The sequence below is a fragment of the Nicotiana sylvestris genome, chromosome 1 (genome assembly GCF_000393655.2).
Source record: "Nicotiana sylvestris chromosome 1, ASM39365v2, whole genome shotgun sequence".
Lineage (NCBI taxonomy): Eukaryota > Viridiplantae > Streptophyta > Magnoliopsida > Solanales > Solanaceae > Nicotiana > Nicotiana sylvestris.
This window is the reverse complement of record NC_091057.1, coordinates 109,322,743-109,337,431: the sequence shown is the minus strand read 5'-3', so window position 1 is coordinate 109,337,431 and position 14,689 is coordinate 109,322,743. Positions and strand designations below refer to the sequence as shown.

The 14,689-nt window shown below is 40.0% G+C and overlaps 1 protein-coding gene across 1 annotated transcript; it reads left to right on the top strand.

Moving 5' to 3' along the window:
- Positions 1-3,407: 3,407 nt before the first annotated feature.
- LOC138873146 (uncharacterized) lies at positions 3,408-4,075 on the top strand. The gene is made up of 3 exons (XM_070151589.1): positions 3,408-3,568; positions 3,658-3,766; positions 3,884-4,075. Exons 1-3 carry the CDS (start codon positions 3,408-3,410, stop codon positions 4,073-4,075), a joined length of 462 nt encoding a protein of 153 aa, XP_070007690.1.
- Positions 4,076-14,689: the final 10,614 nt, after the last annotated feature.

Genomic DNA, 14,689 nt, shown 5'->3' with positions numbered 1-14,689 from the left:
ATGATACAGATGACTGTTAGATCTTGAAAAGGGCTGTGGAAAATCTGATAGAACAAAAGAGAATAGTGCTAAAGGACGAAGTTGTTCCTAATGTAACCAACAATCCATTACCAGCTCACAACAACGGGCCGATTATTGGAATGATCTGTGGAGATAGAGAATTTAATCCAGCTCTAAAAGCCATCATTGCCATAGTCGATGTGGAAAAGAAGCCAAAAGCTGTTGCAAAACAAGACAAGGGGGAGAAAAGAGCAGACCTACCCCCCAGAATACAGAAAAGAAAGTGGAAGCTGAAACTAGGACATCGCCCTCCAAAGATGCCGTTCTCCATGTTCGTTGAGGCCATAAGAAAGAACATATGTCATTGAGTCCTCCTAGAAGTTTTGAGCTAAACAAGGGAGCTAAAATGTATGTGCCCAAAGGGACCTACGTGGTACGGGGGCCGATACGTCCACCAAGGCTAAATGAGCCAGTGGTTAATGGCCGCGCACCGCAAAGGACCATGAAAGATCCCATTGCCGTTCCATGGAACTACAATAAAGTTGTAGTAATGTGCAAAGATAAAGAGATCTCGGGAGAAGTTAAGGAAAATAACCCGACTGAGAAATACCTCAATCTAGAGGAAGTGAATAGTTCCACAAAGAAGCGTTTCCCACCTAAAAAGCAGAAGCGTTCTTCCAGAAAATGAAAATGTCAGACTACGAGATAATCAACCAGCTCCGAAAGTCCCCTGCCCAAGTCTTCTTATTGTCTTTGCTAATGAATTCAAGTCTCCGTATTGATCAAAACTCTTAATGAAGCATACGTACCCATTGAAACCACTGTAGAATAGCTGGAGAGGATGGCATAAAGGTTTTTTTGTAGTCAATCAAATCTCTTTCAGCAAGAATGATTTGCTCCCAGAAGGGGCCGCACATAATAAAGCCCTTCATCTAACAGTTAAATGCGAAGGGTATTATGTGAAAAGGGTCATGCTATATGGTGGTTCTGGGTAGATATTTGCCCACTCTCAACTCTGCAATGTATGGAAATCGGTACTTAGAGAATAAGAACCAACAACATCTTTGTGCGTGCTTTTTACGGCATAAAGAGAGATACAATAGGCTAAATTGATCTGGTCCTAACTATCGTCCCGATGGACTTCGAGGTGACCTTTGAGGTCTTGGACATGGATACTTCCTATAATTTCCTCTTGGGAAGGCCGTGGATTCATACAGCAGGGTTTGTGCCTTCTACTCTCCACCAGATGGTGAAATTTGAACATGAAGATGAGGAGATTGTAGTTCATGGGGAAGCTGAGCAATCGATTTATCGGGACCCGTCAGTCCCTTGTCTTGAAGCTAGAGAAGGAAGTGAACATATAGTCTATCAGGTTTTTGAGATCGTGGTCGCAGACCAACGTGAAGAAGGAAACCCTTGCCCTCAACCATTTCTTTCAAATGAATCAATTATGATGGCCAAAGAAATGATCAGCCATGGTTACAAACCCGGGAAGGGGCTCGGGAAGTCATTGCAAGGAATTGCCAAACTTATCACTCTGGCTGCTAGTGAATAGTTCTTTGGGGTGGGTTTCCAACCCACATCAGCTGATGGAAAATGGGCGGACGAAAGAAATAACAATGGTTGTTTTTGCCTCAGTCGATTCTGTATCTTTATATGACATTTGTCAAGCCTAAGTACAATGAGGAAGAGGAAGATGCGGCCTTTACGGCCAAGAAAATTGAAGAAATCTGTGGGGTTATGAGGCAGATGTTGTATGAAATCCACATGGTCCAACTAGGGGAAGGCTCAAGCACCACTGAGGTGCTATACATAGGACCCAGTGCCAAACTGCAAAATTGGAAGGCTACTCAGTTCCCAATCAAGAGGGAATCCTGGTAGTCCAGTCCTGCCACTTTTCTGCATCACGAGTTATATCAGGGTGTAACTCGGATGTTTTCTTTAGTTTCCTATTTTTAATTCCCAATGTAAACCCTGTTATCTTCCAAACTCAAGGAAATGAAATCAATATTTCATCGTTCATATTTCTTTATTATTTCTGATTTTTGTTATTTTTCTCTTTTATTTCTTCTTTCAGTTCTAATAATGCGTCTTTAAATAATATGACATGCTTGCGGACTTCATGCCCAGATTCAAACACGCTGTCTAGCTGTGAAATAATGAACCAAGAACCGGAATATAATGAAGAAGAGGCTATTAGGGAGATAAATCGAGAATTGAAACAATTTGAGAATAAACCTAAGCCAAATATAAATGATATTGCGCCGGTTAATTTGGGTAGTTCTGAAGAAGTTAGGGAAATCAAGATAAGCATTCACGTAGATAAAAAAACTCGGGACGCATTGACCCAACTCTTGTTTGAATTCAAAGATGTGTTTGCTTGATAATACGATGACATGCCAGGACTGAGTGTCGATCTATTGTTTCACAAGTTTCCCACCTACCCCAATTATCCCCCTATCCAGCAAAAGCAAAGAAAGTTGAAAACTAATATCAGTGACAAGATTAAAGAAGAGCTCACAAAACAGTTGAACGCGGGGGTGATCCGAGTGGTTCGATATACCACATGGTTAGCCAATGCAGTGCTAGTGCCAAAGAAGTACGAGAAAATTCGAGTGTGTGTGGATTATAGAGATCCGAACAAAGAAAGTCCTAAGGATAACTTCTGTTTACTAAACATGCACATCCTTGTTGATAACTACGCCAAAAATGAGATACTATCCTTCGTGGATTGTTATGCAAGATATCACTAGGTGTTGATGGATGAAGAGGATGTAGAAAAGACAGCTTTTACCATACCCTAGGGCACATACTGTTATAGAGTCATGCCTTTTGGTCTGGAGAACGCCGGGGCAACCTACATGAGGGCCATGACTGCCATTTTTCATGATGTGATGCACCAAGAAATAGAGGTGTATGTAGACGAGATGATCATCAAATCCAGGACCCAGGACGATCATGTTCGGGACTTGAGAAAATTCTTTGAGCGGCTACGTAAATACGATCTGAAGCTAAACCCAGCCAAATGTGCATTTGGGGTTCCATATGGCAAACTCCTGGGATTCATAGTTAGTCGGAGGGGCATTGAGTTAGATCCAGCAAAGATAAAGTCCATTCGAGATCTGCCTCCTCTAAGAACTAAGAAAGATGTTATGAGCTTGCTGGGAAGATTGAACTACATCAGCCGATTCATTTCTCAGTTGACGTCTACATGTGAACCCATTTTCAAGGTGTTAAAGAAAGATGCAGCAATTAAATGGATAGACGAGTGCCAAGAAGCTTTTGACAAAATCTAAGAATACCTGTCGAACCCACTAGTCTTGGTCCTGCATGAACTGGGAAGGCCTCTGTTCATGTATTTGACAGCCTTGGAGCATTCTTTTGGATGTGTCCTCGGACAACATGATATGACCGGGAAAAGAAAACAAGCGATATACTATTTGAGCAAAAAGTTCACAAGTTATGAAGCCAAATATACCCTGTTGGAAAGAACTTGCTGCACTTTAACTTGGGTTGCTCAGAAGCTGAGGCATTACCTGTTGGCCTACACCACTTACCTTGTTACCAGGTTGGACCCTTTAAAGTACATATTCTAGAAGCCAATGCCCACAGGGAGATTAGCAAAATGGCAAATCCTGCTCACTGAATTTGACATAGTCTATGTCACTCACACAACAATGAAAGCCAGGCGTTAGCAGATCACTTGGCTGAAAACCTGGTTGATGATGAATACCAGCCTTTGAGCACCTATTTCCCGGATAAAGAGGTAAATTTAGTTGAGATAGCATCAAAAGATGCCCATGCTTGGAAAATTTTCTTTGATGGAGCTGTGAACGCAAAAAGTGTTGGAATTGGGAAAATCTTGATCTGACTCACTGGTCAGCATTATCCAGCCATGGCCCGGCTTTGGTTTTTCTACACAAACAACATTTCTGAGTATGAAGCCTGCATTATGGGTATGAACATGGCAATTGACCAAGATGTCAAAGAATTGTTAATCATGGGAGACTCGGATCTGATTATCCGACAAGCTCAAGGAGAATGGGAGACCCGAGATGTCAAACTTATTCCCTAAAAGAAACATGTGGAAGATATTTGCAAGCGATTCAAGTCAATAGAGTTCAAGTACATCCCTCGTTGTCACAATGAACTAGCTGATGCACTTGCTACTTTAGCATCGATGCTGCTATACCCAGGCAATATCCATATTGATCCCTTGGAAATCCAAATCCAAGAAAGGAACAGTTACTGTAATACGGTTGAGGAAAAACCAAATATTCAGCATGGTACCATGATATCAAAAGATTTCTGAAAACTAACGAATACCCCGAGCAAGCCAGTTGAGACCAAAAGAGGACCATTAGACGGCACGCAAGTGGTTTCTTCCTGAGCAGTGATGTCTTGTACAAAAGGACTCCGGATCTCAACTTGTTAAGATGTGTCGACATCGAAGAGGCTGGAAAAATCATGTATGAAGTGCATGTAGGAGTGTGCGGACCCCACATGAACGGGTAACTTTTGGCAAAGAAAATCCTTCGAGTGGGCTATTACTGGATGACTATGGAAAAACACTACTTTAGTTTTATCCGAAAATGTCACCAATGTCAGGTGCATGATGATTTGATTCATACACTGCCTACGAAACTGAATCCCATGTTGGTACCTTGGCCGTTTGTTTCTTGGGGCATGGACGTCATTGGGCCGATTGATCCAAAAGCTTCAAATGGGCATAGATTCATATTGGTCGCTATCGACTACTTCACAAAGTGGGTTGAAGCAAATACTCTCAAATCTGTCACCAAGAAAGATGTAGTAGACTTCGTACATTCCAACCTCATCTGCCGTTTTGGTATTCCTGCAACTATGATTACGGATAATGCTGCAAATTTGAATAGTCATTTTATTAGGGAGATATGTGAACAATTCAAGATAATGCATAGGAACTCTAATGCTTATCGTCCCAAAGCCAATGGTGTTATAGAAGCAGCAAATAAAAACATCAAAAATATTTTGAGAAAGATGATTCAAAGTTCCAGGCAGTGGCATGAAAAGTTGCCTTTTGCATTATTGGGGTTCGCACCATGGTGCGCATATCGGTCGGAGCAACCCCGTACCTTTTGGTTTATGTAACTGACTTCATAATACCAGCGGAAGTTGAAATCCCTTCTCTCCGGATCCTTTTTGAAGATGAAATTGAAGACAGTGAGTGGGTCAAAACCCGTTTTGGAATAGTTAACCCTGATCGATGAAATGTGGATGTCCGCAGTCTGCCACGGGCAGTTGTATCAACAAAGAATGGCCCGTGCCTACAACAAGAAAGTGCGGCCTAGACATTTTGAAGTGGGGCAACTCGTTTTAAGGCGTATCCTTCCCCATCATCAGGAAGCAAAAGGAAAATTTGCTCCCAACTGGAAAGGTCCAAACATTTTCAGAAAATTATTGCCAAAAGGGGCATTGTATCTGGGAGACATTGAAGGGAATGACCCTAAAATAGCTGTGAATGCAGATGCAGTTAAAAGGTATTATGTCTAATCCTTCTGCAGCAATAGCATTATCCGATTGGGATGACAAAGGCTTTCATTCTCGCTACCCCAAACACTCCTATCCTTTGCTAACCCTTTGGGCTGGTTACCTTTTTTTCATTACCCTCTTTGGAACTTGAAGACGCTTGTAACAAAAAAAAAACAAAAAACAAAAAACAAACAAAAGAAACAATAAAACAAAATGTTTCCCTGAACTACGTTCGACTTGATTCCGAAAGGATACGTAGGCAGCCTCTCTCTTGGGGTTCAGTCACCCAAAAACAAAAATCCAATTTTCCCCAAAAGTTAAACTGGGGCAGATGTTATAATGGTTCGGCGATGATCCCGCCTGAACAGTTTCAAAGTTGTAATTCGATCCAACTCTTTTTACCCAAACCTTGTTCAATTCCTTCCAATCAATCGGTGAAAGGTTTTCAAAATCGGAGAACGTAGCTGTTTGGATCCGATACAATCAAGATGAGAGAAATAAAATGAGAGAGTCTTATTGGTGAAAACCCACGGGCACCATAATTCGACGGTGAGCAGAGAAATTGAAAATGAGAGAGTCTTGTCAGTGAAAACTCGTAAGGAGCACTATAAGGCGACGGTGAGAAGTGAAATGAGAGAGGTCGATTGGCAAAAACCTGCAAAGGGCACCGTGGATCGAAAGCAAGAAGCCCCTCACCACCATTGGTATTGAAAGAGTTCTAACAAGGTTTCTCGGTTTTAAAACACGGGTCGCAATTGGTTTATGAGAAATTGGATAGTTGTGCAAATCGGGTATCCAGTTCAAGAAGCATGTCATGTCTATTGAAGTCTTCATGCACCCTGGATAAGTCCTTCTTTCCTCCCCAAAATGGACACTTCTCCTTAAATTCATTTTCTTGTCCTTTGTTTATTTTTTCTTGAATCCCTTTCGGTGTAACTCTGTTCCGAAAATAATACAAAGAAAAGGTGGCAAGATTGATTATACAGGGTTCTGCTTAATAAAAGCCAAGCCCAAAGAAAAGTACCCAGCCTCATCGGGTGCATCAAGTCGATCCTGACTGGCCATGATGACTGATGCTCTGATAATAGAGTTATTAAAATGAAAAGAAATACAAGGTCAAAAGCCCCTAGAGGCAAAATAAGGTGAAAAGGCCAAAAGCCCCCCCCCCCCCCCCCCCAGTTGAACCATCATCTGGAAAGTTTGGAAAGTTGAGTTCCTAGGTTTTAGGAGAGAGATTAATCTTCAGAAAAGCCAGCAAGCAGCAGAGGTTCTCACCAAAAGAGTCGGGCCGAGATCAAGTGATCAAAAATAATTAAGGGCACAAAACCAACCATCGTTTCAAACTAACAATTGTTCTTTGTTTGAAAATAGAAACAGGTGCAATCCAAAGAAACCGTGTAAGAAGCAGGTGCAACCAAAAGGGAAAAGATGCGCAAGAGCTAGAAACAGCTTCGTAGTAATAGTCAACTCTAAAGGGAAGTTTTCCCCAAATTCTTTCCTGCAGTTTTACTAAAAAAGAGAGAAAATGAAATGAAAAATAAATTGAACTAAAAAAAAGAGATAAGAGGAAAAACAAATGATGATAGCATAGGATTCCCAACTTTAATCTTTTATGCTTTTGCCAACTTTAGGGCTCAAATCCCTAAGTTGAGATTTTTAGACATAGGGCTTCCATTCCCTAGTCACATTTTTACAACTTTAGGGCTCCAATCCCTGAGTTGAGATTTCTAGACATAGGGCCTCCATTCCCTAGTCGCCTTTTTGCCAACATTAGGGCTCCAATCCTTGAGTTGAGATTTTTAGACATAGGGCCTCCATTCCCTAGTTTCCGTTTTGCCAACACTAGGGCTTCAATACCTGCGTTGAGATTTTAGACATAGGGCCTCCATTCCCTAGTCGCTTTTTGCCAACATTAGGGCTCCAATCCCTAAGTTGAGATTTTAGACATAGGGCCTCCATTCCCTAGTCGTCCTTTTGCCAACATTAGGGCTCCAATCCCTGAGTTGAGATTTTTAGACATAGGGCCTCCATTCCCTAGTCGCCTTTTGCCAACATTAGGGCTCCAATCCTTAAGTTGAGATTTGTAGACATAGGGTCTCCATTCCCTAGTCGTCTTTTGCCAACATTAGGGCTCCAATCCCTGAGTTGAGATTTTTAGACATAGGGCCTCCATTCCTTAGTCGTCATTTGCCAACATTAGGGCCTCCATTACCTAGTTGATATTTTGAGACATAGGGCCTCCATTCCCTAGTCGCCTCTTTTGCCAACATATGGCCTCCATTCCCTAGTTGAGATTTTAAGAAATAGGGACTCCATTCCCTAGTCTCCCTTTTTGCAAACATAGGGCCTCCGTTCCCTAGTTGAGATTTTTGCCAACATAGGGCCTCTATTCCCTAGTTGAGAGTTTTAGACATAAGGTCTCCAATACCTAGTTACCTTTTTTGTCAACATAGGGCCTCCATTCCCTAATTGAGATTTTTAGACATAGGGCCTCTATTCCCCAGTCGGCTTTTTTGATAACATAGGGCCTCCATTCCCTAGTTGAGATTTTTAGACATAGGTCCTACATTCCTTAGTTGCCTTTTTCACCAACATAGGGCCTCCATTCACTAGTTGAGACTTTCATAATAGGGCCTCCATTCCCAAGTCGCCTTTTTTGCCAACATATGGCCTACATTCCCTAGTTGAGATTTATAGACATAGGGCCTCCATTCCCTAGTCGCCTCTTTTGCCAATATAGGGCTTCCATTCCTTAGTTGAGATTTTTAGACATAGGGCCTCCATTCCCTAGTCTCCCTTTTTGCAAACATAGGGCCTCCATTCCCTAGTCGCCTTTTGTTTTGCCAACATAAGGACTCCATTCCCTAGTTGAGATTTTAGACATAGGGCCCCCATTCCCTAGTCACCTTTTCCTCCTAAACAAACAATCCTTATTTTATCGCTCTCATAAAAAAAAGAGAAAAGAAAAAAAGGTTTAGATCTTAGTTACAAATAACTCACAAAATTTTCCTAGTGCAAACTGGGACAGTAAAATTTCGTTCGTTTGTTTGTTTTGGTGTCTGAGCAGGACTGACTTCGAGGCACATGATTCAAGTTAACTAAAAGAATGAGTCTCGATCCAAAAAAAAGAAAAAAAGAAAAAAAAACAAAAATAAGTGAACTTAGAATGCTGAAACGGAGAAAGACGTGGACTGCTCAAGATATGATTGAAATCATAGGCTTCGCATGTCTCGCCTTGATCCAAATCTTAAGAAAATCCCGGCACGTACAGCTGACGAGCATCAAAATTCAGATTGGAGTCTGCATCGAGAACAAGCCAAAACTCAAGATCAAGTTTTAAGAGAGTTATAGATAGGAATCTTGTAACTTGTAGCCGATAGGATTTGCTAGCTTAGCTTTTTATTTTTCATTTTTGGTGTAATAAGGAGTTCAGCAAGCAATAGCAGCAATAACAACAGTGAAATCACAGCTTCCCGGTGGTCTTAGCTATCAAAACTTCCAGAACTACACTAACCTGATTCCTTTATAGCCAAGGATATGTAGGCAACCTTTGAAGCAAGGTTCAGTCAGATTCTTTTCAAAAATGCTTCTCATGGAGTTTCAGATAGGCAAAAATCCCTCGTAAGTGCTCATTTTATCTTTGCCCGAAAACCCTTCGTGTCTCCGAGCAAGGAGGGACAACTGTGAGCACGTGATTTTTGCCTCACATGAATTACTCCTACATAATTCCAAAAATTAGATTTTTTCTTTTGATTATTTGTTAATTTATGAATTATTGTAGAATTTTCCTGATTGTTTGCATTTTCGTGTGCATGTTTAATCATGTTTAAATCATAAAAAAATATAAAAATACATTGCATTTGCAATTAGGATTTAATTTTACATTTTTTAGATTAATAAGTAATTTTGTGTTTTACAAAAATGAAAAATCACAAAAAATAATTTATTTTGCACTCTTTATTTTTAGCTTCGAATTTTGGTAGTTTTCTTTTAATTTGGTATTTAATTAAATTGTGGTAATTATTATTTAGAGCTAATTAATTTAATTTGGTAGGATAATTTAATTTAGGGATTAATTTAGGTTTTATTTTTAATTTTGAAAAGAAAAAGAATTTTGAAATAAAAGAAAAGGGAAAAGATTTGAAAAGATTCGGATTTTTGGGCCAAATTCTTTAAATCTCTCAAGCCCAATTGATCAAATACCCCATAACCCGGTTAAAACCACACCAAACGACACCGTTTCACTCGTTTAATCTTAGCCTTCGATTTCTCTTGATCAAACAGATGAGAACTGATTCGCATTTTTGTATAAAACTGTGTGATTGCCCCTACCCCCTCAGTCCGTCTCTCACTTCATCTCCCTCACCATTAGAGACAACCTAATCCTAATCTGCCGCCCCAAAATCCCTACCATCTACGGTGGCGGCCCACCCCCAAACAACCACAAATATACACCACATAACCCCCATGACCCCCTCATACCAAATTCATAAACCTTTGCCCTCGAATCTGTCCGGAATTCCACGAATCTTAAATCGAAAATCTGAACCATAAAATCCCAAAACCCCAAATTAGTGAGTTTAATGAAGATTTGAGGCCGAAATTGATTTTATTCGTATGTTTTCGTTGAGAACACACGATTAAGGCCCATTTTGGTCAAAATTGAAGGCTTGTGGAATAATTTCAATGATTTGGCTCGTCCGATTTTAGGTATTTTTCAGCTTCTTTTCCTTTTCTTGCATTTTTCTTCTTCCTCTTCATCTCTTTTCTGTTTCCTCTTTTCTTTTTCTTCATTATGTGTTTGTTTTTTAATTATTGTTATGTTGCGTAATCAAATTATGACAAGTCTAGTTTATTTTGTTTTGGATTTTATTATTTAAGAATAATTAGTTCATTTCCCTTTTCTTTTGGTTTTTGGTTTCATTTTAAAGGGTTTTCTGGTTTGTTCTTTTGGAAATTTTGGTCAGCCCGTTAATTTGTGATTTTTAATTATGGCTCGAACTGAATTTTGAAAATCATAAAGCCCAAAGAGAGAAATTAAGCCGGTTTGGTAAGCCCAATTTTAACAATTTGTCTTGGGTCAATTTGATCCATGACCCATTTAGATTTCTGAATTAATTTTCAAGATTTTAAGGGGTAGTCTAGGATATTTAAGTAAGAGAATCTTTAATAACTGAATAGGGATGTTTCCTAGAAGCTGGGGATTGGGGCTAATTTGAAAAATTATTTTTTTAAGCTAAGAATATAACAGCAAAAATGAAAATTCCAAAGGGATTAAAGTGCAAAAACTGAATTCCTTTATGCTACCCTAAGGCTTGCCTATAAAGGCACTCTTTCTACATTCACAAGAAAAAGAAAACAGAGACTAAAAATCCTAAAAATTGAAACAGATGATTTTTGGAAAGCTTTGAAGAAGACACTGAAATTCTGGCATTTCTTTGCTTCAAACTGGTTTAATTTTGCTTTGGAATTTTGATAGTTAATGAAAGTATTTTTGGGACTTTAAAGTCTTTTTATTCATCCGTTTTCTCTACTGGATTGAAGAAGCTGTGGTTTTGATTTTATTGCTGTTGAGAAAAATGTTTGAGTTTGGGGTTTAAAGTTTTGTTCGAGCTGCTGATTTTTGGGTACTGTTGCATTGGCTGTTCTTACTACTGTTGATACTTCTTCATCATTATTTGTTTGTTCTATTGAATTCTAGGTATTTTCCAAACCATTGTCAACAAGTGTTTAGGAACATGTATCTCGAGCTGAAGCCTGACTGAATACAAGTCGTTTTGAATTTCATCTCATTTGTTTTCCTCTATTTCTTTGATGTTCTATAACATACCTTGTATTATACATGTTATCTTAGTTTTCTTATGTTATTAGTATGCTGTAGAAATGAACCTGTGCTCTTTAAAAATTTGTGGTATTGATCTTTTTGGATTCAAGTGAATGGTGCTAATTTCCTAGATGTTGTTACTGTTAATATTGAGAAAGAGTTAATTGAGTTTAAGTTCAAGTTTTGTTTGTGAGTTTAGCTTAGGACTAAATTTAAGCATGAATGTTTGGGTAGCTGGAGTCGAGCATGTATTCTCAGTAGCCTTTGAAATTGCTTTGTGTCTCAATTACTGTGTACTGATGAAGTTTATCAGGTTTATCATTGGGTGCAAATAGTAGTTTGGGCGTTGGTATGGAATCAATATGGAAGTCTGTCCTTTAGCTTTGGCTTGGGTAAGTTTGGGGTTCTTTGGGTCTTGGACGTTTGGGCCATGTGCAAGGAAGAATAGTGTGCCCGTGCTATTTGGGCTTGTTTTTTGTGCCCAACCGCGTGTTTATTTGTTGTTGTTGGATTTACCTTTCCACAGCAGATTTGTTTGAATTGTATGAGATATTAAAATCCAGAATTTCAGCCAATCAGTCTGTGTTCACGTAGTTAAAATCCAAGAGTTAAAAATGTTAATTCAAGCTTTTGTTTCATATACCTTTGATTGATTTGTGACTAATTAATTTTGTACAAATTATTTGGTTTCCAGAATTGGGCCTAATGCTGGCCCAATTGTTGAAAGGTCCCTATAACTTGGACTTCCCCTTTGTCCGTCTACTCTTTGGGGTTGGATTCGACCTATAAGCCCAACATTCTTCTTAGTGGATATTGTGCAAACAATGGTTCTGAAGTGTATTTTTGTTTAAATTATTTAAGCTCTCCATAAATTGAGGTGTGCCATATCGAGTAAGATATAGCATATGGCCATCAAAAGCTTAGTTTGAATTCCCTTTAAAAATTGGAATTGAGGCGTGTTGTGCCAAATAAAAATTCAAAATACATGACCCTCACTTAATTAATTTTAATCCTTCAAAAATCGAGGTGTGCCATTTAGTTTGAATTTTCCATGGACCTCGCAAACTTGAAAGTGCGTTGTTGCTTTAGGCGCGCTATTTAAAAGTTACTTTCCTAAACTCGGGTGTGCATTTCATGTGCCCCAAATCAAAATCTCAACAACATTAAATAAAATATTTCGCGGACCGCGGGTGCATTTCATGTGGCGTGTTTCAAAGATGTGCTTTAGATAACGTTGAGTTTTCCTTAATAATAATTAAAAGTGGTTAATAAGTTAAAATATACCATAGGGTAAAACATGTATTAAAATCAGATAATAGGCCAATTATGTTAGTTTAAGCGACCGTGCTAGAACCACGGAATCCGGGGGTGCCTAATACCTTCCCTCGGGTTAATAAAATTCCTTATTCAGAATTTCTGGTTCGCAGACTTCAAATTAAAAGTCGAATTTCCTCAATTTGGGATATAAAATAAACCGGTGACTTGGAACACCAAATAAACTATTCCAAGTGGCGAATCTAAAAAATTAAATAAAATAATCCTATTTCGAATAATGTCACTTTAATTGGAAAAACTCCCTTATACGCTCTCGGGTGTGTAAAAAAAGAGGTGTGACAGTATGTGCCACAGTCCCGCATAGAGAAGTTGCATAGACAGTTCGAGTAGTTGCATTAGGATGATATGATTGTGACGAGTATGAGATAACGTTTTCTAAGTTAGCCCGTCATGCAGTTTGGTTGGTTCCTACAAACAGGGAGCGGATCAGAAGGTTTGTGGATGGCCTCGCATATCAGCTACATATTCTTATGACCAAAGAGAGGGTGTCTAGCGCTTTTTTGAGGAGGTGGTTGACATTGCTCGGGAGATAGAGTTTGTTCGCCGACAGGAGCGAGTTGAGAGGGAGGCCAAAAGGCCTTAGGGATCTGGTAGTTTTGGTGGTGTTCCTTATGGAGGTCAGTTCCAACACGACAGAGGCCATCAATTCAGACATGCTTAATCAGATCGTCCGGGTCACTGTGGCGGATCATTTGTCCATCCTTCTCTCACAATTCACAACAGGGCCAATCATCTCTCAGTGCCCTTCCAGCGCAGAGTTCGCTCATGCACTATCAATTCAGGGTTCATCTATGCTTGGTTCTTCTAGTGGGCATCCTAGTACTCGAGGCTCCCTTCTGTCCCTATTGCTAGTGGTCGATAGAGGTTGCATTGAGTTTGGGGATTTGGGTCATATCAAGAGGTTCTGTCCCCGCCTTATGGTAGGTTCATCCCAGCAGAAGAGTCAGCCTTCGGCCGCAACACCAATTACTTCCTTACCCGCCCAGCCAGCTCGGGGTGGAGGTCAGTCAGCTAGGGGTTGCCCTATAGGGGGAGGCCTATCAGGTGGCAACTAGGCCCATTTCTATGCACTCCCTGCCAGATTGGATGCAATTGCCTCTGATGCTATGATCACAGGTATTATCTCAATTTGCCACATGGATGCCTCTGTATTATTTGATCCTGGTTCCACTTTTTCATAAGTGTCATCATTTTTTTCTTTTTATTTAGATGCACCCTGCGAGTCTCTTATTTCATCTATTCATGTATCTACTCCTGTGGGCAATACTATTGTGGTGGACCACGTATATCGGTCTTTTGTGGCGAATATTGGGGGTTTAGAGACCCGAGTAGACCTTTTGCTGCTTAGTATGGTTGATTTTGATGTGATACTGGGCATGGATTAGTTGTCCCCGTGTCATGCTATTCTGGAGTGTCACGCTAAGACGATGACGTTGGCTATGCCTAGGGTGCCATAGATTGAGTGGCGAGGTTCCTCGAATTATGTTCCCAGCAGAGTGATTTCATACTTGAAGGCCCAGTGGATGGTTGGAATGGTTGTCTTTCTTATTTGGCCTTTGTGAGGGGTATTAGTGCACTGACTCCTACTATTGATTCAGTTTCGGTGGTGAGAGATTTTTCTGATGTATTTCCTGCAGACCTACCGGGCATGCATTCAGACAGCGATATTGACTTCGATATTGATTTGTTGCTGGGCACTCAGCCCATTTCTATTCCACCATATTGTATGGCACCAACGGAGTTAATGTGAGGATGTGCATTGATTATAGGCTATTGAAATAAGTCACAATCAAGAACAAGTATCCTCTGCCTCGTATTGATGATTTATTTGACCAACTTCAGGGAGCAATGGTGTTCTCCAAGATTGATCTCAGGTCAGGATATCACCATTTGAAGATTAGGGACTCGGACATTCTTAAGACAACTTTCAGGACCCGATATGGTCATTATGAGTTCCTTGTGATGTCTTTTGGGCCGACCAATGCCCCAATAGCCTTCATGCATTTGATGGACATCATG